The 27,373-nt window shown below is 38.0% G+C and overlaps 4 protein-coding genes across 4 annotated transcripts in view; all 4 read left to right on the top strand.

Annotated features, from left to right (window-relative positions):
• Window positions 1-11,135, top strand: part of LOC128358036 (C-type lectin domain family 18 member A-like) — an 81,125-nt gene extending 69,990 nt beyond the window's left edge. The window contains exons 13-17 of the mRNA XM_053318489.1: window positions 1,816-1,866; window positions 7,133-7,302; window positions 7,718-7,831; window positions 8,959-9,116; window positions 9,575-11,135. Coding sequence (XP_053174464.1) covers window positions 1,816-1,866; window positions 7,133-7,302; window positions 7,718-7,831; window positions 8,959-9,116; window positions 9,575-9,613 — 532 coding nt within the window. The 3' untranslated portion in view covers window positions 9,614-11,135. The remainder of the gene's footprint in view (window positions 1-1,815; window positions 1,867-7,132; window positions 7,303-7,717; window positions 7,832-8,958; window positions 9,117-9,574) is intronic.
• Window positions 11,136-12,454: 1,319 nt separating this feature from the next.
• LOC128358325 (5-hydroxyisourate hydrolase-like) lies at window positions 12,455-14,258 on the top strand. Its single transcript, XM_053318565.1, has 4 exons — window positions 12,455-12,627; window positions 13,375-13,514; window positions 13,639-13,774; window positions 13,923-14,258. Exons 1-4 carry the CDS (start codon window positions 12,574-12,576, stop codon window positions 14,010-14,012), a joined length of 420 nt encoding a protein of 139 aa, XP_053174540.1. The 5' UTR covers window positions 12,455-12,573; the 3' UTR covers window positions 14,013-14,258.
• A 1,354-nt stretch (window positions 14,259-15,612) lies between these two features.
• On the top strand, window positions 15,613-20,166 carry pdcd5 (programmed cell death 5). The gene is made up of 6 exons (XM_053316299.1): window positions 15,613-15,782; window positions 18,055-18,095; window positions 18,760-18,821; window positions 19,232-19,323; window positions 19,413-19,484; window positions 19,575-20,166. Exons 1-6 carry the CDS (start codon window positions 15,717-15,719, stop codon window positions 19,623-19,625), a joined length of 384 nt encoding a protein of 127 aa, XP_053172274.1. The 5' UTR covers window positions 15,613-15,716; the 3' UTR covers window positions 19,626-20,166.
• Window positions 20,167-22,141: 1,975 nt separating this feature from the next.
• On the top strand, window positions 22,142-26,822 carry mvda (mevalonate (diphospho) decarboxylase a). Its single transcript, XM_053318080.1, has 10 exons — window positions 22,142-22,288; window positions 22,399-22,469; window positions 23,220-23,334; window positions 23,447-23,593; window positions 23,907-24,106; window positions 24,360-24,434; window positions 24,576-24,794; window positions 25,198-25,313; window positions 25,529-25,637; window positions 26,133-26,822. Exons 1-10 carry the CDS (start codon window positions 22,213-22,215, stop codon window positions 26,211-26,213), a joined length of 1,209 nt encoding a protein of 402 aa, XP_053174055.1. The 5' UTR covers window positions 22,142-22,212; the 3' UTR covers window positions 26,214-26,822.
• Window positions 26,823-27,373: the final 551 nt, after the last annotated feature.

Below are 27,373 nucleotides of genomic sequence, written 5' to 3'. Positions count from 1 at the left end.
TTGGCATGAGTGTGCAGCTCAGACATGAACACTTGTTATAAATTATTTTGTGGTTTCTTGTCTCCTGAGCTCTGAAAAGCAGCTGGTACGAGACAGAAGAGAGTCAGTGAGAGTTATGCTGGAGAGATGTGGAGATGTGATTAAGGTCCACTCCAAAATAAGTTTGCACTTCAGATCCACATAAACACACACACACACAGATTGAGATGAGTTCCTTTCTTACAATCTTGTGATGTTTGTTTGTGTCTGTGTATTCACATTGAAGCTTGTGTGTAATTCGGACTGTGGAGAAGTATTGGGTTTATTCCCTTGCTGTTTTTTCTTGACATACAAAAACACATCTCTTCTTTGAGATGAGCTGCATGACTACAGCCAGGAGAGTCACTGCCTCACTGAGCACCAGATAAGCAGATGGGAAGGACTGGGGGTGTGTTAGTTTCCTAAAATATATTAGAAGTATCCTGAAGAATAACATTTTTACCAATATTTTATACGTTTCCTTGGATAAGAATATGTGGTAACAAGTTGTTTTAAAATGTGTGCTCATTGTGCTTATGAATATTACATTACCTTTCTGTCACTAATTTTGCCAATAGATGCCCTAAATATTACACACTGGTTCTTTAAAACAGGTAAGGATGAATATTTGCACATCTCAAGGTTTCAGAGGGGAGGGGACACCTCCTGCACACTTCTGTTCCTATATTCTTCAGATAAATGGGTTCAGTATGCTTCAAACTAACTAGGTCATATAAAAGAAAAGACCTAAAAAGTGTTTGTACCTGTTATGTATTAGCCACACTCAAAGGGTGCGATGTGATGAATCGGAGAGTTTGTTCTCAAAGATATTCATGGTCTCACATTCAGTTATATGGGTGAAAAGTGAAATAGTTATGTAAAGAATGAAAAAAGAAAAATTTTAGGGTAGTTCATAAGTTTCAAAAAAACTTAAACTGGACTGATGCCTTAGTTTAGTTTAGTGTATTTTGGATCCCCATTAGCTGTTACCCAGGCAACAGCTACTCTGCCTTAACTCATACTCTGAAGAAATATGCACTGATAATGTCATTTTTAGTTTTTGCAACAATATTTTCTTTCTTTTACAATGCAAATAAATCCTTGTTTTGCAAGTAAAGCTGTAATTAAAAAAAAAAAGAATTGATAGAGTAAGAGAGAAATGGAGGGATTGAGGTCAGTATAAACAAAAAGAAAGCATGACAGATACAGTAAAAAGAGTGATGGAGAGAATGAGTCAGCGAGAGACAAAGAGGCACAGGGGGAGGGTGGGCGACATGGAGGGATTATTAGCGACTGTGCAGGGATTAGGGGGGAATGCTAAAGTCTGACACACCAGAATGTGATCTCACTCTGGTTTAGTGTCACTTTTCTATCTCTGCAGGCACACACTAGCTACCAGCTCACATAAGTTCACTGCTGTCACATCACTCACCTGCCTCTGATATTCTCATACTCACATTCATGGCTCACAGCTTCCCTCACCATGCTCACACATACACTAACAGTTAGAAAACAAGACCATGTCTATGGATTTTCCCCGCTTGGATGCTGCAGCAGAACAAATCCAATGTCTTTTTCCAGCTGGCTGGAGATCATGAACACTGTATTCTGTCCAGATGAAGCGATTGTGCCCTTAAATTCTGTAGCAGCTCGCTCGCTCACACACACTCACACACCAGCACCTTAAGCAGGTTTAAAGTGAAACATGATAACCTCAGTAAAAGTGCATCATGTCGTTTTTTCAAATACTTTACTAACCAGCTGTTCTGTCTCTGTCCTTCCCCACCTCTCCTGCAGATCCGAGTTTGACCTGGACTATGACAGCTACCACGAGGACTACTATGACAGGTACTGTCAGAAACACACACACATGGCAGCTCACACACCTTATTGCTTGTCTGTGTGTGACAGGTAGCCAAAGAAACAGGCTAAAGTGGATTCTTCATCCGTGCTGTCTCTCGTAGTCTCTGCTCTCTGTCGATTTCTGCCACACAGCTGTCAATCATCCTGCCTTTGCTTACAACATTGCCTGTTACTCGTCAACAGTTGAGAACACACTACTCTCACACTCTGAAAAAAATATATTTCCACATATATACAGATAGTAGCACAAGTACACACACACAGATCATTTCAGATTAGAGTAATGATCAAAGACACTTATACACAAACTAAATCTCAGCTCTCTTAACTCAGATGGAATTATATCATTTGCATAAACTGGATCCCTCCAAAGGTGAGGAGGTCCTGATTTTCAGAGGCAATACATTAAACCTTTCTTGCATGGTATATCCCAAAATGACCATAACATATAGATGTGTAACAGGAAAAAAAACAAAGATATTCCTCACTTGGTGTTTGATAATGGTAGTGGTTGAGAGCACTCTAACACCAAATCTGCCTCTGCGTTCAGCTTGGTTGAGATCTGCTGGTGACTGTGAATATCATAGCATTCTGCATGATTCACGTCACTGTCATAGTCATCAAACCACTGAGTGACCCCTCAAGCCCTGAACACAAGCCTCTACTTTTGTTATCACTCACTCACTCTACATATTCTACGCTCAGGTTTGTTTTTCTAATGACTGAAGACTGTTATAATGTCATAACGTATGTAAAATGTTCCCAACATGTCCAAAGTCGTCAGGGCTTCGGCTAGTTCTGAACGCTTCATTTGCAATGTTACCTCTACTTCCTCCTCATGATGACATCAGATTGTTCACACATGCCTCTGTAGCCTTTGTTGCTAAGGTTGTTCATGTCTCCACTCACATAGTTCAGATTAGATTCGGGCTCGAACATGTAGGTTTGTATTTGAGTTAAGTATCTATTTCAAAGAATAGAGAAGAATGAGAAAAAAGTGAACTCTCACTTTTGATATTAGTTTACGAAGCCTCCTGGGCTAAGTCTGCTGAGGGGCCAATTAGAACAGACTTTATCAGGTTCATCAGGAGGGCAGCCTTACAGAGAAGCTAAAACTAAACTGAGGGGCTGCATGAAGTGCCAATGTCATGTAGACCTGGAAATATGCATAACATGCCCCCTTTACAATTTCAGTTACAGGCTACTTATTGTAGCCAATTTGCAGTTCTTACCATCTTACAGAGCAGGCTCACAATAAATGTAATTTTTAGTTATATAATTGCAGATCAAAACATTGAAATTGAGCCTGTTGCTTGGTATTATTTGTCAACTCAGCAGTTAGTTTATAGAATGTGTTTACTTTTTTTAATGTTGCCTCTGCATACAGTCTTGCGCAGTGGTTAGGCAGATGAGGAAGTTAGTTAGACTGAGCTCCACTCAGAGTGACTTTGTGTTGTTGGTCCTTCACTGAAATTGTTCAGGGACTGTCTTACATCCCCCAGGCCTTGCTCACAAACACACACACACACACACACACACACAAAATATCAAAATATGCACTTCCTTCCATCTCCGTTCTAGCACATATTGTTGCTCTGTTGCTTTGAGTATTAACTGTCATCTTTTCTTTGTTTTTTTTTGGGGGAGGGGGGTTCATTTAGTTTGCCTTGCTCTGCATTTTTTTTTGTCTGTGCTCAGGGGGGTACACTCACCACTGATTTTCAATTTGTTTTTAACACAGTGCATGATTATTTCCCATGCTGTTGGCTAGTACTACTGACAACTGTGTGTGTGCAGTTTAGTATATGCCCATATTTATGTGTGTTTGCACATATTTCTGCCTACGGGTGTGAGTGTGAGGGGACTGTGTGTGTATTTCTGTTTTGGTGTTTGTATGTGCACATCAGTATGTGGGAAAGAGAGAAATGACTGTTATTGTCCGCTGTCCTTTTGCGCGAACACGAAAGAAAAGTGTTTTTCAACACAAAGATAACGGCTCAAGCTGACAAAGCTGCTTTCCGTGTGCGGTCTAATCCATAGAGACAAACACTCTCTCTCACACACACTCACACACTTTTCTGTAATCCTTTCTCGTCTACAGTCTCTCATTGTCTGAGCTTCCATTCTCTGAGATGACACTTCAAAGCTGGTGTAACAACACATTGTCTATCTGCCCCTGCAAACTGCTCTAAAGGACTTTAAACTCCCATAAGTCTTTGGTCTCTGTGTCTCCCTATACGGACAATGCTCAAATCCTCTAATCTCTCACACTTATGGTGGCCTAATACACTTTATCCTTATGTGACATTGTGAGACGTGTGTCTGTGTGTGCACTGAAGATATGTTATGAACAGACTCTGTGCAGAAATCTTTGTATCGAACAGAGAAAAACAATAGAAAAAAAATGTTTCAGAAAGCCCAGCACCATCTGACTGACTGGCAAAAAGCTCAAACAGTAAATCTACATTACAGTATTACTCAAAGTCCTTGCAGCTGACATCTTGCCTTCCTGTTGTTGGCATGTGATCTACAGCAGAGCTTTTTACTCTTCTGGCTTTGCTGACAATTATTTGTGCTTTGCTCAGACTGTCTTCTATCCTGATATATCCACATTGTGTTTAGATCAAGTTAAGATGGGTTGTTGTTCCCACATACAGTGGAAGAAATACTTATTTGACCACTTGCTGATTTTGTAAGTTTACCCACAGAATCAATATCTTCCATTCAAACCTCTCCACCACCATGGGCAAGATCAAAGACCTGTCAAAGGACGTCAGGGACAAGATTGTAGACTTGCACAAGGCTGGAATGGGCTACAAGACCATCAGCAAGAAGCTTTATGAGAAAGAGACCACTGTTGGTGCCATAATTCAAAAATGGAAGAAATACAAGATAACAGTCAATCACCCTCGCTCTGGAGTTCCATGGAAGATCTCACCTCGTGGGGTAGAGATGATTCTGAGAAAGGTGAGGGATCAGCCCAGAATTACACAGGAGGAGCTTGCTCTCAAGGGAGCTGGGACCACATTCACCAAGAAAACCGCTGGTAACACACTTCGCCATAATGGATTGAGATCCTGCAGTGCCCGCAAGGTCCCCCCGCTTAAGAAGGCACATGTACAGGACCGTCTGAAGTCTGCCAATGAACACCTGAATGATTCAGACAAGGCTTGGGAGAATGTGATGTGTTCAGATGAGACCAAAATTGAGCTCTTTGGCATCAACTTGAATCGTCATGTTTGGAGGCAGAAAAATGCTGAATATGACCCCAAGAACACCTCACTGTCAAACATGGAGGTGGAAACATTCTGCCATGGGGCTGTTTCTCTGCTAAGGGTACAGGAAGACTTCATCCCATTGAAGGGCTGATGAATGGGGCCATGTACCGTAGAATCTTGGATGAGAACCTCCTGGCCTCAGCCAGAACACTGAAGATGGGTAGTGGATGGGTCTTCCAGCATGACAATGACCCAAAACATACGGCCAGGGCAACAAAGGAGTGGCTCAAGAAGAAGCACATTAAGATCCTGGAATGGCCTAGCCAGTCTCCGGACCTTAATCCAATAAAAAAAATCTGTGGAGGGAGCTGAAACTTTGAGTTGCTAAGCGACAGTCTCAAAACGTTTAGGATTTGGAGAGTATCTGTAAAGAAGAGTGGACCAAAATCCCTCCTGAGATGTGCGCAAACCTGGTGACCAACTACAAGAAACGTCTGACCTCTGTGCTTGCCGACAAGGGTTTCAAAATACTTATTTTGCTCAATCAAATACAAATTAATTTATAACCTTTTATTTAATTTTTTTTCTGGATTTTTTGTTGATATTCTGTCTCTGTTAAAATAAACTGTTCATGTCTTTGTAAGGGGGTAAACTTACAAAATCAATTATTTCCTCCACTGTAGCATCACAATACATCAAAAAATATTCTCAACTTTCCACCTGAGATGACAATTTGCTTCTGTTTGTATAAAATCAATTAAGAAAGCTGAATTTCTCTAGGTACAATGATCATTTACGTCTGATACAAATAAACTAAACAGATGCAGTACGTTTGTTTTCCCTTGTTCCCATGCTTCCTGCTCATTGTTGATTGGCTGGTTGTTATCATGTGTCTGTGCGTCACCTGGTCATTGGGTCAGTGGGTGTTGAGATCATATGAGTCTATGTTTCAATCAACTCTATTTCTATTCAAGCAATAGCACAAACACACGTTCACAACACACACACAACACTGTTTCTGTAACCACTATAGAGTTTGACGGTGATACACCCCCTGTCACCAGCACCACTAGCCTGGCGGGGAGCTATTGATTGGCCCTGACAGAACCAATTACATTCAGTGACAGATAGAGACATGGAGCTGTCCACAGGGAGGAGGCAACGCCAGAGCGAGCGAGAGGGCGAAACAGAGATAGACAGTAAAAGACAAAAGAACATAAAATATAAATGTCCATATTTATGTATGAGATGCTTGAACTGCTGCTTTTCTTCACTGTCATGTCTTTACTGTCATTTCTCTTATTTTATTATTATGAATCACCCATTTGCTTCAGTTACAGGGCAGGTTATGGTTTAAAAATGTTCAATACAAGTGTAAATAGGATACAGAGTTTTAGTATCAAAACCAAACAATATTTTATTCCATATCTTAATTTATTGAACATAAGCAGCATTTAACAAAAGTCCCATTTCTGAGATGCCGAATATCTAAAACATAGGCAGCCATACATGAACTGTCTAAAGGAAATCATCTAAAATTAGCAAAATGTTATTTACATCAGGAGCTATCTGATCTAAGAATAAATAAACAACACTGCTAATCTCATTTCATTTGATTCTCTAAATTGACAGTTTTAGATATTCCATGTTTTGCTCGGCGCCAAAAGAAGGATTAAGGTTTGAATCACAGCCCAAGTGCTGTTTGCAATATCAGTGTACCATCTAGATGAAGGTTTAAACAGTGGCTTTAAATGATGTACTGCCAATTTGCTTCTTCACAGAGAACAGAGGCTGTGGTCAACATCTTACATAATCACATCTCAGAATAATCATACTTTCTGCTGTTCATTTGTACGCTTCGTTTAGTCATATACAGCATCATAATATGTCTTATTATATTGTTTTCAGCGCCATCCTGATGCTAATCTCTTGATTGTAAGCAGGACCCCTGTCATCATGATTTCAGAAAAAATTTGCAGCATAAACATAGTTAAAGACGGGTTGTTTTAAAATGATGTCTAATGACTTTCTAGGGTGTACGACTACCAGCGTGTGCCGGCATCCTTGTCTCCTCTGCCCCTGGGACCCAGTCTGGCCAAGCGATCCCGCTCCTCCTCTTACTCCTCCAAGTACAGACGCAGCCGAGACAGAACCCACTCCAAAAGCTCCAGAGCCCACTCCACTAGTTCAACCACAGCCAAGTGTGAGTAATATGAATGGGCTCCAATTCAAATTTGACTCTACTTCAGCTGCTCAAGACTGTTTTGTAAGAAAAGAAGAAAAAAACATATGTAGATGTAGATAAGAGGAATGTGGTAAGGGCAGCATTATACCTAAATCTGAGCTGCGAATCAGAAATACAAATCATTTCTGAACATACTGCCTAACATATTCACAACATTCACTTAATCTTAGTCTTAATATTAAATACCCAAAATGGCTTACTTTATATGCTGTGTTTATTCTGCCGTAGGAATCATTTGTCATTGCAGAAACAATAGTGGCTATTTATTTTCTTTCAGAGCACATTGACTGATTCATTATGAGATATTTTCAGGTTTTGTAATTTCCTAATGTCCCATATATTCTCACTCTCCTCTCTCCCTCTGTCCCTGCAGTGGGCATGGAGGAGTTGCAGGTGATTAAAAAGGAGCTGACTCTGATAAAGACACAGATCGATGGGCTGCTTGACAGTCTTGACAGGATGGACACACAGAGGAACGACCACAAAGGTGAGACGCTCATTCAGAAAGACAGTGGAGGCAGGTAGGTGTGAGATCGAATGATAGATAATCTATTCTCACATCAAAAACATTTCAAGGCGGACTCCAGCAAAATGCCACTTTCAGATTTTCTGCGTGATTAGCTCCACCAGTCACAACCCCAATCAAAATGATTCAGGATCTGTGCTGCAGGGAAACTGGGGGATGGAATGCACCGCGCTGGCTGAGCCACTCCTATTTTACCTGACAAATCAATTATTTTTCCTCCAGTCAGGAATTTTAAAAAGTTGGATTAAGGGCTATGTCAACTTCAGTGGGGGGTTTGGGGGTTGTGGTTAGGAGGAAATTATGGAACATGCTGAACAAACAACAAGGTTGAAGAAACCTGACAGATGAGGCTTCAGAAAACTGAGAACAACAGCAGAGCAGCAGCACATATGGAGGGGAGAGCTGTTGCTGCCCTCTTGTGGACATTTGAACACTATAGAGTCACTGCGCCTGCCAATGGGCAACAGCCCAGGGAGTGAACAGGACAGAGCTTTATTATCCTTTCAAAGGAAATCAGTTTTACTGCATTTTTAATTAAACTGATCGTAAACTAAAGCACAGTTTACGCCACTAATTTGCTGCAGTCCTCCTTCTGAACATTAGATTTTATTTGCTGCTGCACTAAAATGTTCTCGTAAAATAAACAAAGGCAACGCTTTAACCTTGAACATCAGCCTGAATATACAAATAGAAACAAGAAAGGAAAAAAAGAGTATGAACTGTAGTTTAGCAGTTGTACACCTGCAGGAAAGTGTCTGTACATGTGTATTTTCCCATCTACTTTGAATGACCTTGTGTGATTGATAGCTCTCATCTTCATATTAATTTATCTCCAGCTCTACTTAATTCCCCTGTCCCTCACTATTTAGCTGCGCTGCCTCTGGCCTCCCTCTCACCATCTTCTCATCTGTCCTTCATTCTGTCACTTTTCTGCCCTGTCATCTGATGCAAAGTCAGTGGGACGTACGTAGATGTTTTTGTCCTGCACTAAAAATATATTTTCTTCATGTTTATGCCCAAATAAAAATGACCTATGCTTCACACCAAACCCATGGTCCTATAAACCTCCATGTTTGTATGTGTTGCAGGGTCTCCCCTGAGAGAGGACAGTCCAGCTGACTCACCGTACGCTTTGTCAGCAAGCAGTCCCGAGCACTCTTTCTCCTCCCTCTCCCCACCCAGCTCCCGCCATAGAATCCACAGGGAGAGCCCTGATCTGAGGGAGCCCGATGATGACCACCACATGGTAAATGAACATCAAAACTCATGAAGCATGGTGCCAGTTTTTGGTGATAATATTGAGATTCTTTAAAATGGTCAAAATTGTGCATCTCTTTTTATTAATTTTCGTTAAGCCAGAGATTCCCAGACTGTTTCTGAAAACAATCAAAATCAAAAATTGAATTGCTACACAGAAACCAAAAAATGTCTAGAGATTAGGTTTGACTTTTTAAAATGTAAGTAAATTCATCACAGACTCATGATTTCAAGAACATATTTTAGCTGTAAATGAATGCAGACAAAAAAACTTAAGGTTTCAGGCCTCTAGGCAGGCAACTACTGAGAGTCCACTACTGTGAAATCAATTTATACTCACGTGATGAAATGTTACTTAGTCATTCTGAGCTTGCAGTTTAGTGAAATGTCTCTTGTTTTATGTCACTGTTCTGTCTCTTATCTATCCTTCTTGTCTGCCTGTCACAGATGAGCAATCACAGCTCTGACCCTGAAGAGGAAATATGAGGGTGGAAAAAGAGAAAATGTAGAAGACGTGGATAAAGTGCCAAACATTGAGGAAGAGAACAACAACCGTCAAGCCAACACCCATATCAGAGTGTGCATATCATATAACACTTCAGTACATTCAGTTCTATCACAGCAGCTCAGTTTCCATGACCATACTTTTAAATAAAACAAAATCACAAAACATGTGATTTATACTGTATACACCAAGCACTCGTACATGTGACGGAGAATAATGTGTTAGACCAGGCAAAAGAGGGAGTGATCTTAGAATAGTTACATAAAGCTTGTGGCAGATTGGTGAATTAAAATCCCACTTCAGCAGACATTCCTGTTGTACTCTACAAGTGTGACTGCAGAAACACAAATATCCCAGTTTTAATCCAAATATTGCAGTATTAATCCAAATGAGACAATATAGTTCCCTGAGTAAAACATTATGTAAGCAGCTTATAATTTATCACATTCATTAAAGTCTTCTTCTGAAAATAGGCAGAATGTGCCAGTATCAAACTGTATAGTTCTTATTAATTTGTGTAGACTCATGGGGTTTACTAGAAGTGTGAGAGTGTTTCTGCTGCTTCACCAGTTTCTCACAGGAAGGAAACAAAACTGAATGAGTCTCTATTTATAAAGACTTATGCACAAAAATGTAGAACCACGAATACTGATGAAGTGTGGGCTTTTTCCATACGGGAAATCTGGGATTCTGTGTGTATGTATTGTCAAATGAAAATTATTTCTTTCTGCAAAAGAAATCTATACACTGTCAAGTTTGATCTTTCAATTTTTAATTGAACTTGACTCACATTTTACCTTCAACCTTCAAGGTATCACAATTCAGACATTTAAAGTAACCCGATCCTTATGAGATTGGACAGTCATGCTGGTCATTTAGCAAAGAAACCAGTTGTTTTCTGTATGCTACTTCTCTGAGTGTGCTTCTCTGACAAACTTGTAAACCACCTGTCACACCTTTTCAGATGTACTTTCTCTACTTTAAATGTGTTAGAGGAAAGTTAGCACTCTCTTCCACCATGTACTTGGCACTAAGTTGTGCAGAGGCCCAGGTCAGTGTGTAATATTGTGTATTATTGTAAACTCTACTGTAATTGTTCAGCTGTCTGATTTCAATCTTGATTTAGGACTTACTCATGTGTTTTTCTTAAGAAAACAATGATGTTATTATGATTTGTATGGTGGTACCTGTTTTTGTTTGCATTCTTAAGATAAGCCAAGTGGAAATACTCATTGTCACAGTAGTAAAGGTATTTTCATATTGACTATAAATAGAGTTCATGGGTGTGTGTTTTTATTATGCCGAATAGAGACACAGAAGAAAATGTTTCAAAACTTGAGCAAGTCTAGTATTCAACTAATCAGAAGTGTATATTATATGATAATCGAGTTCCTATTGTAGGCCATAATGGTAATATTATCTATTGGATGTGATTGTGCACAGCAGTATTCATATTGTGTTCAGTGCATTGAGGACTACTGTGTGTCTAGTTCTGGATGATGCCACCAGCAGACTCAGACAGAAGCAGTTTCCACTCAGTTTCCTCTGTCCACATCATAATCCAGCAACACAGCAGCCAGGTCTGAAACAGGTCAAAGAAAAAAAGGAGAAAGATTTCTTTATAATATTTCCAGTCTGCCCTTCTCATCAACAGCATGTGGTTTCCTGCTGACTCACTACAATGAAACAAAATCTGCCACATTCTGTCTGGAAAAAAGACATTTCCTACCTGCAGCCTCTCTACCACCAACTGTTTCTCTGGAAAGAGCTTAGCCTGAGTAAAATAAGTGAAGAGGAGACATTGACAGAGTTAATACCTGGGATTCTGAAGCTGTAGAGGAAGAAAGTGTCTATACCAATCAGCTGGTCCTATGTATGTATAGGTCATGTATACAATATTTTGGTGTAGCATAAAATGTGATTTTGAGCAGAATTTAAGATGGTTATGGATTATTATTGAGTAAAAAGTGAGACATGGATATCATATAAAGTTTTAGAGTAATTAACAAACTGGAAAGACATTTGATAGTAACAGAAACTATGTCAAATCACATCAGGTAATTTAGTTTGGAATAATTCATGTTAATTACTGACACCAATGATTTATATATTCTATTGTAAGATGAAAAACTATAACCTACTACTACAGTCTCAATTTAAGATTTTATTCTTTTCAGTTACAATGTGACTGATAAAGACATGACAAAAAACAATCCAAACATGTGATTTTAAAATGCTTGATTAGGAAGTTCTCATCAGAAATAAAGGGTAGAAAAATACATGAGCCAGATCATCTTCTGGCATGACAAAGTTTTTTTATAAATGTGCATTATAATATAATCAGCAATGTGTATTAGACTATTTGGAGTATATTGTTGTCTTTGGATCAAAAGTCAGCATGATCACCATGATTGAACCTTTTTATAGTCATGCTTGTTGTCAAGGTTGTCACCCCAAAAGAGACCCTCCATATTGAAAACGTTATATTTAGCATTTAGAATTTAGAATTTGATTAGAATAACACACTGTGGGGAAAATGTACCACAATGAATAAGCACATGAGCACACATTTATGGAATTCAAGCAGGAAGTTGTACAGGGCCAGCAGTCAAATAATATCCTTAAATAAAAAATACTTAAAAAAAATCCACTAACTGTGCTAATCTGCATGTGCCTCAGCCACAGAGCAGTCTAGTTTGATCACCCATTTCCACTAAGTTCAAAGTGCTGAAAGCAAAGTGTGACAAAAGAAGCTCTTGCACAACTGGTCTCCTGTTGACAAAATGATAAGCACATCATGTGTACTGAGTGTCACACTGAATAGAACAGTGTGTAGAACTGCATGAGGGTTATGTGACGAAAAGCTGATGCTGTGAATTAAACCTTGTAATTACAATTTTCGGTCAGGACTGCTGACCCAGTACTTTATTCATCAGCACATATGAGTGCATACAGGCTGCAGCAACTCAAGGGTCATCTTGTGGCCGAAAATAAGGTAAGCAGAAAACCTTGAAAATAGAGATTTCAAGAGATTTTGATTGGACAGGATAACTGTAAAGTCATATTTTATCATATATTCAGTATATTGTATAGTACTGCATACTGTATTTTGTAGCATCTACATGAAATCTGTGGCTAAGGAGATGTTTTGTGAGAGGTAAGAAGCTTCAAAAGGAGCAAGCAATAGTTTAGTCACTGAAATAACAAATCATTGGACTTAATAATTGTTCAAATTTGGACATAGAAATGTAAAATTCTATATCCAGAGTTGCTGTTTACAACCATTTTAGAGTCGTGGCTTCTTTAAAGACAAAGTATTAGACACCACCTTGTACTGTAGCTATTAGAGGTTATTCATTTATCCTCAGTATTTCATTTTGGTTTTAGCAAAGTGATATTTGGTAATTTGCTGATTTTTGATGGGAAAATGGACATATTTTCACTTACATGCTTGTTGTTTTCCCATTTGAAATTGGCTAATTTTTTAAGGTTAAAACAGCCATTTTCTATATTTTTATAGAAATTAGGAAATAACACTTAGGGCCTACTACAAAGGAACAAAAAGTGTGTTACATATTTTTCTCATCTCTGGATTTAAAGGTTTCCTTTTTAAATGATGAAGGACGCTGAAATCAAAACATACATAAAGTTATTGTTAAAAAGTAGGTGTACAATTATTAATATCATGGTCTAATATGATAGCTTCAAATTTAAGCTGATTCAAAAAAGTCTTGTCTTGTAGGTCGCATCAATGGCCAGCTCACCGAGTCCTCTGACCACCCATGTGCTGAACACTGCAATGGGTATCCCTGGATCAAACATGACCCTCAACCTCTACCGACAGGACCCCTCAACTAAGGCCTGGAGTTCGATTTTCACAGGGTAAAAACCTGAAAATACAGTCACATGAATAATAGCAAGTGACCACCATGTATAATCACATATACATCTCAAACATTACTACTGCAATATGTTCGTTCATCTTCACCATATTCTGTCTCAACAGGACCACTAATGATGATGGCCGTTGCCCAGGACTAATCACAAAACAAACATTTACACCTGGTGTGTATAAAATGCATTTTGACACTGCGCAGTACTGGGAGAGTTTGGGGCAGGCCAGCTTTTACCCCTATGTTGAGGTGAGAAATTGTTCATAAATTCATCCTCAGCTGTCATCGTTAATCAGATTCTTCAGTCTGCCTTTCAGTCTATGATGCTTTTAATAATATTCATCAGTCTTACATGAAATTGCTGATCTATTTTATGTTGTTTTTTGTTTTGTTTCAGATTGTCTTCACTATAAATGACCCTAGCCAAAAGTACCATGTCCCTCTGCTCCTGAGTCGTTTCTCTTACAGTACATACAGAGGAAGCTAGAGGTCAAGCATGATGAACCTCATTAATAGGCCACTTCCCCAGGAACATTCATCTCCATCTCCAGCACCAGTTCAACTGTCACATTCCTGAAAGACATTATACTCCATTTAAATACATTCAACATCATCTTTGAAATGAAACAGACCATATTACTTATTTTACACTTAGGCTATTACATTTAACATCTCTTGCAAACAGTTTAAGATGTGTAATATCTGAATAAATATGCTACATGTTCACTGTCAAATGTCTTTTCTTTTTGTAAACTGTCTGAATCAATCCACTAATATTTTTCCCCTGATACTTCCTGTATTAGATAAGAAAGATAAGATAAGATAAGATAAGATAAGATAAGAAGTACTTTATTAATCCCTTAGAGGGGAAATTGAATATTACCTTCACTCAAAGAAAGCCAACATACAGTAAGGAAACATACAGACTCAGGCAATACAAGATAAGTGCAAGGGAAGCCTAACCCTAACCCAGCATAGTAGCATTTTGTTCCAGAAAGTGATTACACAGATGTTAGTCAATGCTTCTCACGCATCTTCAATGGTGGACTATAACTAGGCTAAGTACATTTACGTTAGTGCTGTATTTGTGCAACTTTGAAATACTCAGACCTTACTGGAGTGTAATGTGTCCATTTTATGTTCACCTCATGATATTTCAGAGGGAAATGTTTCACTTTTTACTCGATTGTAATTTAATTCACAGCTTTATTTAGATCAGTAATTTTAGGCTATGTAAAAATATAAGACCTTTTGATAAAATATGCATATTAGACTAACAACAATATAAGTTTTCAAATCTAGTTTTGACAACATTCAAATGCTGCTTACATCAATATTAACATTTCAATAATATATGTATAGGATAAACATAACACCAAAATGAGTTTTGCATAATGAGTACTTTTACTTTTAAGTAGGCCTATGCCATATTTTCCTGCAATACTTAAGTCTATATTTTACTTCAGTAATTTTTTTATTGAAAGACTTCAGAATCTGTTTATTAGTCAGGTATGGGTAATGGAACTTTGCTACCACAAACAACATAGAAGAATAAAAAAAACAGAACAAGAGTAAGGTATTATAATAATACACCGTACACTGCATTTGCAACGGGATGCATGGGGGACAATTGGACAGGTTTGGTTGTTGTTGTTGCTGTTGTTGTTGTATATGGCTTAGATATGGCCTATTCTGATAAAAATCAAATGACCAAAAGACACACAAACTCTTTGCACGATATGGTGCCTTTAATAAACAATGACTTGGTAAACCATATTTGGTAGCATGCATTCTTTCATCCTTTTCAGCTTCTACCAATCAAGGCTTTCCTCTTAATACCTTAAAAACTAAATTAAAACTCAGAATAAAAATAAAACTACTTAATCACTTGTTAAACCAACTAAGCTAAACTTAAACATAAATAAATAAATAAATAAAACTAATGAAAATGTCAAAACTATAATAACCCTGATTTGGGCTCCTCAGTTCATTTTCCTTCAGTTCCATATGATCCTGACTCTGTGCTCAATAGCTTCAGCCTGATGATGTGGTTATCTGTGTTGATCATTCTCCCCTGAGCGAGGCAGGGCCCTTACAGTCAGTGATAGGGCCTGATGAGAGTTTAGAGTGCGCACAGTAACGCTGTCTCATCCAGTTTCAGTTTTTTAGGTCTACATTATTGTTAGAAACAATGGCAGACGACGAATTAGAGGCGATTAGGCGGCAGAGGATGGCGGAGCTACAGGCAAAGCACGGGGTAAGGACAAAACATGAGCAGGAAAGCGTGTTTTGTTCACCTTATAAGGAGATGCTGCTACACGGACATGTCGCTAGCTAGTGTAGCTAAACCAGCCACTACCTCTCAAACTAATTTAGCTGTCACCATGAGGATATACATAGCTCACATGTGAGAGTCATGCTCAATGTAAACTGACTGTAATAAGCTAATAAAGCTAACTCAGCAGTTAGATAAATAAGTGGGGTAACCAGCATTAGCTTTGTCGAAAGGACAGCGCACACCCCTCTGACGTTAGCGGACCCAAACTATACTAGCTACAATGTTATTCTACATCCAAGAAAAATAAAGCTATTAAAGTGTATTTGGCAATAGTCACAAATAAATAGTGAAAAGGGTGTGCTAAGTTGGGGTGTATTGTGTTTCTCTGTAGAAATCAAGGGTTTAAATATTAAGCTGACCAATTAGACAAAGGTACTACTACTACTTTGTTGTATGATTGTAATAGATATATTTTAATTCTGAGTGGCGACATTTACAGTGACACATGTCATTCCTCCTGTTCTTACTGACCATTAGAAGATCCCTTCATAATGTAGAGGTGGAGACCAACATCTACAAGCCTCCTTCTGGTGCAAAATATATTTAAAGGTTAACTGACGCTAATATGAAGCTTATGCTGTCCAAATTAGTCAAATAAAGTAAATATCGTTCAAAAGTTGATGCTAAAAATCTGTAAATGTGGCAGATATCCACATGATATGACTAACACAGACTGCTGAAGCCTAATATAAGCTTCACATCAACTCTTAAATGCATTTTTGCACAAAATATGTGGACACACTATAGATTTAGTCCCCCATTACTTATATTGAAAGTGCATATGAAATGAATCTTCTTAATAGCCAGTATGAACAGAAAGAATGATTACAGTGAAGAAAACTTCCTTCAGTGTTCATATGGACATCTGTTTGTTGTCTTAAGACAAATGTGAAAAATGGTGATTCTTTAATGCATAAAATGGTAAGACCTTACTTTTTTTAAAAACAGGTTCCAACCAGTGCCCCTAGACTTTACCTAACTGAATACACAGTATGTTGGTTTGTTACTGAGCCTAAACTATGTAGAGCTGAGCAGAGAGAACTGCACACCTATTTAAAGGAGAGGCCAAGACTGTAGCTTGCATACAGAGCATTTTCTTAGTTCAGTGTAACCACCCACACATAGAAAGAAATTACAATATCAAAGGTGTTATTTCATGTTCTGCTGCTAATGTCATATACATGCTCATGTGGACTGGCACATAATGGTAAGACCACCAGACCTCTATAAACCCAACTCACTAAACACTGTAGTGTTACCAGAAATAATTTAATATCTAGTCCTGTGGCTGTACATTTTTCCAAGACAAAACACAACACCTCCAATTTCAGATAAGTGTGGATTGAGATTGCAAAGCAAACACTAAATCTACTCTCCTAAAACATGAGCTGTTCTGGATACATATACTGGCCACTTTGGCCCCCAAAGGCCTTGATGAGGACTTTGACAACCATTTCTGTAAATACATGCTCTATGTGTCAAGTCTCTAACAGTAATATTGCCTTTCTGTATGTTGTCATCTTTTGAGAGCCTGATAGATGAATGTACTGAGCCAGCATTTTGGCAAATGTTAGCATATCACAGATATATTGGTATTTGCACAAACATTAACTTACAACTAACAAATATATGTTATGGGAGAAATGACAAGTTTATCTTTGAACTGGGGTTGCATATCTTGTTACATATAAGCAGCAGTTTTAAAATGAAATTGAATTGATTTTCAGAAATGTTTCCTCATGTTATGAACATAATATGTTACAGAACTAATATTGGCTGATATATTGTTTCCAAATGTCATCCCCAAGTGTCAGTCTCTAAATCCAGATTTGATGGGGCTTTAGTGCCTGGGGCACATGATTTCTGTCCTCCCTCACCTTTCAGTTCTTGGACCAAACTAGACATTTCTACTAGGGCCTGACAACATATACTGATGCTGATATATCTGAGACCAATTTCAGGCTGATAATATCAGCTGACTGATATATCAGAAAGGCTCTGATTCCTACTTAAATTAGAATAGGATGCATAATTGTAAAAAAAAAAAAAAAAGTTTGCAGGGATTGTTCCAAATTTCTATGAAAACACTACACAGAGATTGCTTTGATTAGTGGATTATTTTCTAATATATTTATAATATACAACATATAAGACTAATGTGATTGTCCTACCTTCTTTTATATTCTTTCAGGATTCCTCAAATAATCAGCAAGGAGAAGAGGCCAAACAAAGGTAAGATGTACTTCATAAATCATTTACATGCACACGAGTATAGAGATGAAATCTTAGTTATATGCAATATGTTTTGGATGAAAGATTTTTATGGAAAAAATGCTGTATGATCAGCAGATTTGTTTTTTTACTTTTCTTTTTTTATTACCTCAATTCATATTTTTTTAATTAAATATATTTAATGAATTATCTGCAAAATATTGCAAGCAAACTACTGTTACACAAGCCATTTGGAAACCCAGGGCTAAATCCAGGGTCTCTGCAAATGTATTGCAAACTTGGTGACCTGCGAGGCCTGAGCATTGGGAAGGGTTTTTTTTTAAGTGTTTTTAAGATGTTTTTTAAACTAAAATGTGTTATCCAGGTAACATAGTTCCTTTAAGGAATAGCTCCGTATGTTGATTGTGTGCTTACCGAGCAGTCGAGAGAGAGAGTGTGTGCATGACAGTGAGTGTGAAGTTATAGCAGTAACATTATAGCTTTGAGTGTGGCAGTGTGTGTACAGTTTAGGCAATTTGTCAGCGTACAAATGCTACAGCTCCTCAAGACCCCAAGTTTCCATGTCTTACTTGCCACCCAGCTGAAGTGAAGTGCAAATCTTCATTGATCCAAGCACCAGGTAGTGCTGCTGTGGTAATGATGTTGTGGTACTTTTTATTCACAGAGAGACAGACATGAGAAACTCCATACTGGCCCAAGTTCTAGACCAGTCTGCCCGTGCCAGATGTAAGTGTGTTCTCAAATTCATTGTGTAGCTGAAATGTATAGAATAATATGAATAGATTTAATCATTCAAAATGCTGTACAAAAATGAAATCATATTCCAGATTATGTTAAATAATTGCATAACAAAGACTCTAAAAGCTTTTTAAAAATATTATTATTAATGCATAAAGCCACTTATGAATAATGTAGTAAATATTCATAGCAACATTTGTAACTTATTGTCGGTTTCAGTTACACAAATGACAGCATTATACATGATTTACTAATTGCTTTTAAGACTCTACCTTCTGAGTTTTGAGAAAATTGTTATTTAAACTATATTGTGTGATAGTTGGTTGGTAATACACTACATACTTATTACTGCTAATCAACCGTAAACACACAGTGGTAAAATGATTTTCTCTTTGCAGTGAACAATCTTGCTTTGGTGAAGCCAGAGAAGGCCAATGCAGTTGAGAACTATCTCATTCAAATGGCTCGTTTTGGAAAGTTAGGAGGAAAGGTAAGAAAATGACCTCTGATGCTTGAAATATGTTGTTGATTCTCTTCCACATTGCAGCAGTGCAACAAATATGTTTTCTCTCCGGTCAGATTTCAGAGTCCGGCTTGATCGAGATCCTAGAAAAAGTCAGTCAACAAACAGACAAAAAGACAACTGTCAAGGTAAGTTCCACTGAAATATCACCTTTTTTTTTTATTCATCATCAACCACTTGTCTACCTTACATTTCTTTTAATGTTGTGTCCTTTTCAGTTCAACAGAAGGAAGGTGATGGACTCAGATGATGATGATGATGATTACTAACTTTCAACTGGAGCCCTGGAATGAGCCAAGAAGTTGGGAGGGGATCTGCTTCACTGGGACTCTTATTAGCATCTTTGAGTAGCCTGTTCCTGTTAGCTGAATCCTTGGATGCCACACTATCCTCTGTGTGTCTCTGGAAACTACAAACCAAGAGGGAGGAACAAGGAAGTGCGTGTGAAGTTGATATGATTGCAAAAGGGATTGGGGGGGTAAAATACACAGTGTCTAATAAGCAACTTGCTTTTTTCAAGCAGGTGCTAAAAAGTTGCACTGCTTGTGTTGTACTCCTGACACCCCATCCATGGCACTATTTGCCTCCCCTGGTCCTTCTCAGTTACTCTTTTTTTCTTTATTTTCATAATTGTTGACTTCTGTTTTTCAAACACAAAATACTAGACAAAATGCAAAACAAAAGTGCTGCTGCTGCATTTTATCTAGACTGCTGTGTGAATACTATACAGTACATTTTTCTCCAGGGCCACTAACTTCGGATGTTGCACTTGGATGTTCTTTTTGCTGACGTGAATCTTGAAAGTTTACATTTAAAAAAAGGCTAGCATATAAAACTTCAAGTATACCTTTTTTCCCCAGTTCAGTTATAAGAATTTGTGTTTAACCCTCTTAAAAAGTTTTCTATTTAGATTCTTCACAGAGACGATATTCCAAGGCTCAGATTTATCACGGTTGTAAGAATGGTCAATGAAAAATCATTGCTGTATCATAAACACATGATTCTTACCTCCTAACAAAAAGTTGACTGTATCTGTATGGGTTTGTTTTTTGTTTTGTTTAGTTTGTTTTTTACAATCTAGAATTTCAAGTTCTGGATTTCATTTCACAAATAAGAGTTAACGGATTGCCAAATGTATCCAACTTCTTTTCAAATAAAAGGCATAAAGGAGAAACATTGTTTTATTTTTTGTACCCAAACACGCAAATAACATTAAAAATTCAAGTCTGATTTACCAAATTAAATGCTTTTTCTAAAATGTATATACTGCTCCTTTGGCATTCATTTTTGTAAACGCTAAGTAAATGACATTTGTAGTAATATTTATATCTTAAATTTTATCATTGCTTTGAGTATTTGTGTTCTCATTGCCAACTAAAAGAGAGGAGACATCCACTTCTTCAGTCTTCAAGAAAAGGAGTTTCCCAATGACTTAACAGTTGTGTTGTCAGCAGTGGAAGTTTTTAGATCCTGCATTGTAGTAAAATGCTCCATGACAAGTAACAGCCATGCATTAAACATTTAAAAAAAAAAAAGACCAAGTATTTTGTGCAACACGTACAGAAAGTATAAGTAGTAGCAAAGTTCATTGTAATTTGGTACTTAAATGTATGGCAATGTATATTTAATTAGGTCAGTGTATGTGTTGTAACTAGTGTACTCGCCAAATAATGGATTAAAAAGTAGGTTGCCTGTAAAATGTAGTGATGAAAAAGTCTTAAGGATGAAAATGGAAATACTGAAGTACAGTGCATGAGTGCTTTAGAATAGCATAGCCTAATTCATTTTATATTTAAATGTTAACATCTAAATTGGTTACATAATACAGACTTTATGAGTTTTCTTAGCTCCCAAATTGATACATATTTCCAAATTAACAATATGCAGACTTGATTATCCTATTTCTTCTTCATGCCAAATATACCATAGCCATTTTTGGGAAAAACACGGAAAAGCTTTCAATGACACAGTGGCTGGCGAAACTTTCTCACAGCTTAGCCCTAGAGAAATTGACTTTTGCTATAAAAGGAAAATCTCACTTATTTGATCAAATGTGGAAAGACTTCCTACAATATTTAGAACATAACCAGATGTAACTCACAATGAATTGATATGAAGAAAAAGATAGGAAATCAAGCATTTCTTTTACTTGTGAACCAGCTTTATATCTCTTTTCAACCCAATGACTATTTGATTTGTAACATATTTCCTTTTGCTTATCCATTATATATATTTTTGTTTTATATGTTGTATACTGTAACTCCACTCTTTCTGATTCCCTGTATATAGCTCAATTATCATATTTTTTTCTTTTTGTTTTTTACTTATTTTTTTCTTTCCTTTCTATTTTCTCATTATTATTGTTGTATTATGGATGTGTGTTTTATTATTTTTGTATTGAAGCGGAAAACTTGTGAAAAAAATGTTTACATCTATCTAACTGCAACTTTAGATATAATTTACAGTCTTTTAGATATTTTTCTTCACAATCTCTATATATTCTAGGCAGTTGTATGGATTTTATAGACCCACAGATATCAGTCTCTCTGTGGGATGGTCCATAGACGTATATATATGTCTGTGGGATGGTCTGCTACCATTGCCTCATTTTCGCACGACCGTGGTCAGATGATTTCTCATTGGCTGTCACAACTGTTTACTCAGAACGGCACGGTGCTGATTGGTGGCGGGGTTAGTCACATGTTCAACGCCAGCCAACCAGGATAGACCTCGAAGAAACTCTACAACGTCACATCAAGGTTGAGTGGTCTCAGCTACACACTGTACCTGCTAAACACGAGAAGAGTTCTGTCTCTGTCACCAGCTCACTATAAACATCGGTTTCTATATGCAGCCATGCCTGAGAACAGTATGGAGAAGCTAAACATAGTGACATGCACCGCTCCTGTGAATATAGCCGTCATTAAGTACTGTGAGTATATCGCATCAGTTTATTTTAATCCAGTGTAACGTGAGTAGCTGTAGCGTTAGGACGCAAACTGAACTTCTTTATTGTATATACATTTATGTGTTGTTTTTCAGGGGGGAAGAGAAATGAAGAATTAATTCTTCCCATTAACTCATCATTGAGCGTCACGTTGCATCAAGACCAGGTGAATATATTCATGAGAACATTGATAGTGTATGTGTAAAAGGTGTATAGCCAGGTAGCTTCCTCAGTGTTATGTACTGCTTGTGTCCACAGCAGCAACTGTAAGTAAAACTGTAAATGAGATTAATTTGGTGACAACAAATGTTTTCCTGCCATGCTTGTGTTGACTGGTAGTTTTAGTCTTGAAATACTTCCATTCACTTATCCTCTTTCATGCATTATGAACCCACTCTGGCAAAACTGGTCAATAAGGATGAATCCTACAGCTTATAGTTTAGTATAGCTCCATGTATGTCAGAAAGGTTCATAATTGGATTTGAATGAAAGCTACAAATGCCCTTTTAAAATGATACCAAACACAATATTATTGAACATTGGGAAGTGCCCTAACTATGAGCCTAAACCAGGATAGGCAACAGCGTCTAACATCCAATTTACTTGGAGGAGGAAATATAGAAAACCAGGGGCCTTATTTGAAGGGCAACCAGTGGAGTCTGGTTTGGGACACCTTGAACTTTCAAAAAATGCTGGTTGCCCACTTTTCCTCAAAAATGCCTACAGGGTCACATGATTCTGAAATTACAGCCCAGTCTATTATAGTGGTTCAATTCTGGCTGTGGACCTTTGTTGTACGCCATACTCTTCTCTACTCATGCTCTTCTCTACTCATACTCTCTCTCTCTTTCCACTATCAAATAAAGGCAAAATTCCCAAAATACTGTGGTATTTATATATCTCTTCTCTTGTTAAGCTGAAAACAACAACATCAGTGGCAACCAGCAGATCATTTCAGGAAGATCGAATATGGCTCAATGGCAAAGAAGAGGATATCAGCCATCCCAGACTGCAGTCCTGCCTGAGAGAGAGTAAGTCTTTTCTCTTTAACTGTTCCCCATAACAAGCCTCTAGAGAACAAAAAGCACAGGAATTACAGGGAGTGCAGGACTCCTCATTGTAATTGTTCTGTCTTCTTTCTAGTTCGACGACTAGCAAGGAAGAGACGTAACAATGTGGACCCCGGTTTGGATTCGACTGGTTTGTCCCACAAAGTCCACATCTGCTCCGTTAACAATTTCCCCACTGCTGCTGGACTGGCTTCCTCTGCTGCTGGATTTGCTTGTCTAGGTGAGTGTGTGTGTGTGTGTGTGTGGGTGTGGGTGTATGTGTATTATTAAGATTTCACTGCTCAATAGTTGCTTTAAAATATGCTTGAAGTCTGTTATGTTGCCTGATGTGTAACTAAAGTGTAGAAGAATTAAGATTCATATTAATTTTGTAGTGAGATTTCGATTTGTAAAATACTAAATATTTTCATCATGAAACTATAATAAGGCTTTTCTTTGAGTGAAGATGAAGAATTTAGTCCAAAGACATTTGACACGTGCCTTTTATTCTCGTCTTCTCTGCTCTTACTCTCTCTTTTGTCGCTGTCTTGCAGTTTACACGCTGGCTCGGGTGTTTGGTGTAGAAGGTGAACTGTCTGTGATTGCCCGGCAAGGCTCGGGCAGCGCATGTCGGAGTATGTATGGAGGATTTGTCCAGTGGATCATGGGACAGCAAAGCGATGGCAAGGACAGTCTTGCCCAGCAGGTGGAGCCAGAAACTCATTGGCCTGAGCTCAGAATACTTGTCCTAGTGGTAAGTCTGTGTACTTTTGTGTATGAGTGAGTGACTGAGAGTGACAAAATAAGAATGAAAGCATGATGTGAGTCAATAATGTGTTGGCACATCTGTTCCCTTTTGTGAAAGCCACTTGTCTTAAAAAAAGTACTTCTATAAATGGCAATTTCTTGTGCAACATATAGCGAAGGTGTTTTGACTCTTGCACAAAATGCACACACTATTTGAGAAAGTTATGTCAAGCATAATTTGATGCATTTGTTTGTCACAGGCCAGTGCTGAGCGGAAGCATGTAGGCAGCACCTCTGGGATGCAAACCAGTGTACAGACAAGTTGTCTCTTAAAGGTACTTTGTTCAACCTCAAACATGCATGAATCAGGGTACCAACATCACAGCACTGTTAAATGTGAGATTACGTTTGTTTAAACCTTACTCATTGTTACTCACCTGAAAGTCTATAAATGCATCTTTTCTGTGTGTGGGTAGCACCGGGCTGAATCTGTGGTCCCAGGCCGGATGGAGAAGATGAATGATGCAGTGCGCAGAAGAGACTTCACTGCATTTGCTGAACTAACCATGAAGGACAGTAACCAGTTCCATGCCACCTGCCTTGACACATACCCTCCTATCTTCTACCTCAACAGTGTGTCTCATCAGGTCATCCACTTGGTTCACCGGTACAACCAACACTATGGGGAGACAAGGGTGAGCAATTCTCCAGCTGTCTTTCTTAAAGAAAGCGCAGAAAATAAGAATATAGTAGTCCTCTTGTTATACTGTGTTAACGCAGTGTTTTCATCATTCCATTTGGGAAACTGTGTATATTATACTATATTACTGCGCAACAATAACCCAACTTCAATAATAATAGAAAGATCATTTTGTATCTGTGATGGATTAAAATAATTCTCTGTAAAATGAAAAGTTGTGAAATTTGTGTGTTCTTTTTTTTTTTGGTCAGAAATTTGCTTCACTTCATGCCGCTGAATATCTGAGATGGTGTAATGAAGATGTGAAACTTGTGGGGTGGTTTTCAAAGTCTATGGGGAAGAGAGCAACTGTTGCTCTTTATATGACTTTCTGACAGTCTCTGTTTGTTTCCCTCTAGGTGGCCTACACCTTTGATGCAGGACCTAATGCTGTGATCTTCACACTACAGCAGCACGTTCCTGAGTTTTTCCAGGCGGTGCAACATTTCTTCCCCCCGGAGAACAATGGAGGACAGTAAGTTGATAGTTACCAACTTGCTTAGCATTAGTGAAAAGTCCTCTGTGAAATAATACCTCCATTCAAACTAAGTCGTCTATCTGAAATACAATTTAGATACATAAACACAGAATGAAATGAATTGAGTAAACTCAGTGACACTGTTGGATATTAAGGTGTGTTTGCTCTCAGCGCCTTTGAAGTGTTATTGAACGTCTCTCCCTTCTCTGCAGGTTTGTTAAGGGTCTTCCAGTTAAGCATGCTACTCTTTCTGAGGAGCTGAAACAGGCTATTGGTTTAGAGCCCATGCCAAAAGGAATTCGCTACGTCATTAGTACCAAGGTACAAACACACACACACACACACACACACACACACACACACACACACACATATCTAATTACACTGTGTGTATGTTTTTTTAACAGTTACCTATTTTTAATATATATTTGTCTTGGTCTTAAGGCTGCACAGTTTAGAACAATATGACTCAGAAATGTTCTAAAAGAGTCTAAGACAAGTTTAGAGTTATATTTCCATTTCCACTGTTTTACACAACATTAAGTTGCTCATTTCAGGTGAATATTGTAGCATGTACTGTGAAATGTTATAGATCATCTGCTTTGCTTATTTAACACTAGATAGCTAATCTAGTCTTTGACATTTGGATGTTTTATTTTGCAGCTTTGGAGTTTTTTAGTTGCTTTTTTTAGGATCATATCTTATTGGAAATAGCTTTTGATCTACTTGCATTTTAGATGTTAACAAAGACACACATACAGAGTCTGTTCTTCGGTTATACTCACTCACCCAATCCTTTCTTGTTGTGTGTTTAAGGCTGGACCGGGTCCTTGTGTTGTGGAGGATGACACGCAGCATCTGCTTGGATCTGATGGCTTGCCTAAGAATAAAGTGTGATGCCATGCAACCGATAAAGGGACAAATGAGCAATAATGAATCTTAATTCAGCACAGATACAAATCTGTGTGAGACATATGTAACAAGGTTTCTACAATCAACAACAAGAACAACAACAGGCAACTCTCTTACAGTTTTAGATTGAGGTTGTTAATATATGTCTCCCTTCAATGATCAGATGTCTCTCAGTCGTTTATATCACACTCTCTTTCTGTATGCTCTTGAGTAGCTCCTCATATGTCTTAGTATCTACTGGTAGATACAGTTCAAGAGGTATTTGACTAATGGGTTCAGTCATAGACATGAGCATGGGCTGGACTCTGAGGTGGTTAATTAAGGGCTCCAACACTACCAAGGTGCCCTTCAGCAAGGCATAAAAACTGTTCACCACTGCAGCTGACTCCGTGCTCTCTGATCTGTCTGAGCAAATGCCCATGCTTGAATTTGTGTTTTACAAGGGTTTTTAAATTATCGGATATGTACCAGTCTTTTTGGCAATCAATTGTAATTGTCATCTCATGAAAACATGATTTCAGACACAAACTACAGACCTAAAGGATTTTGGGTTTATTCTGTAACATTTTAATAAAATATATTTTAGTCATTATACCTGTTGTTGCATCCTGTTTCTTGGCGAGTCATTGAACATTCTTTGGTGATTAACAGAGTGAACTGCAGAGCAAGAGATCCTGGCAACTGAAAGATGAACTTCTAGTCATAACAGTGGGTGATTGATTGTATTTGACCATTTCTAGGTTAAAACATGGCTTCTGTAAAATCTCTGTCTTTTCCTGGACAGGTGCAAAGAAAGCTAAATGAAATACCAATCTTTATGTTCTGCTCGATCTACTTAACAATAAATGACATCAAATGTACTGTATGACGACATATCGACAGTATACAGTCTAGTAAGCAGGCTCTTGGCAGTAAAGAAATGCTTTTAAAATCTTCTAGACCAGTCAAACTAGAACCACTGTGGAGAACTGGACGTCTTTAGAAAGGATTGTGCATAAACATTATATTTTAAAATGTGCCGAAGACTGACAACAAATAGCAAGATATGACATTTACCACCTGCTTGATCATAATTTCACCTGTTCGGGAAGTTATTAACGAGTTGTATGACTCCTCCTCTTATAACATTGTCCTGCACTGTTCGG

This window comes from Scomber japonicus, chromosome 1 (genome assembly GCF_027409825.1).
Source record: "Scomber japonicus isolate fScoJap1 chromosome 1, fScoJap1.pri, whole genome shotgun sequence".
Classification (NCBI taxonomy): domain Eukaryota; kingdom Metazoa; phylum Chordata; class Actinopteri; order Scombriformes; family Scombridae; genus Scomber; species Scomber japonicus.
The sequence above is the reverse complement of the archived record's forward strand: the minus strand, read 5'-3'. Positions and strand labels throughout refer to the sequence as shown.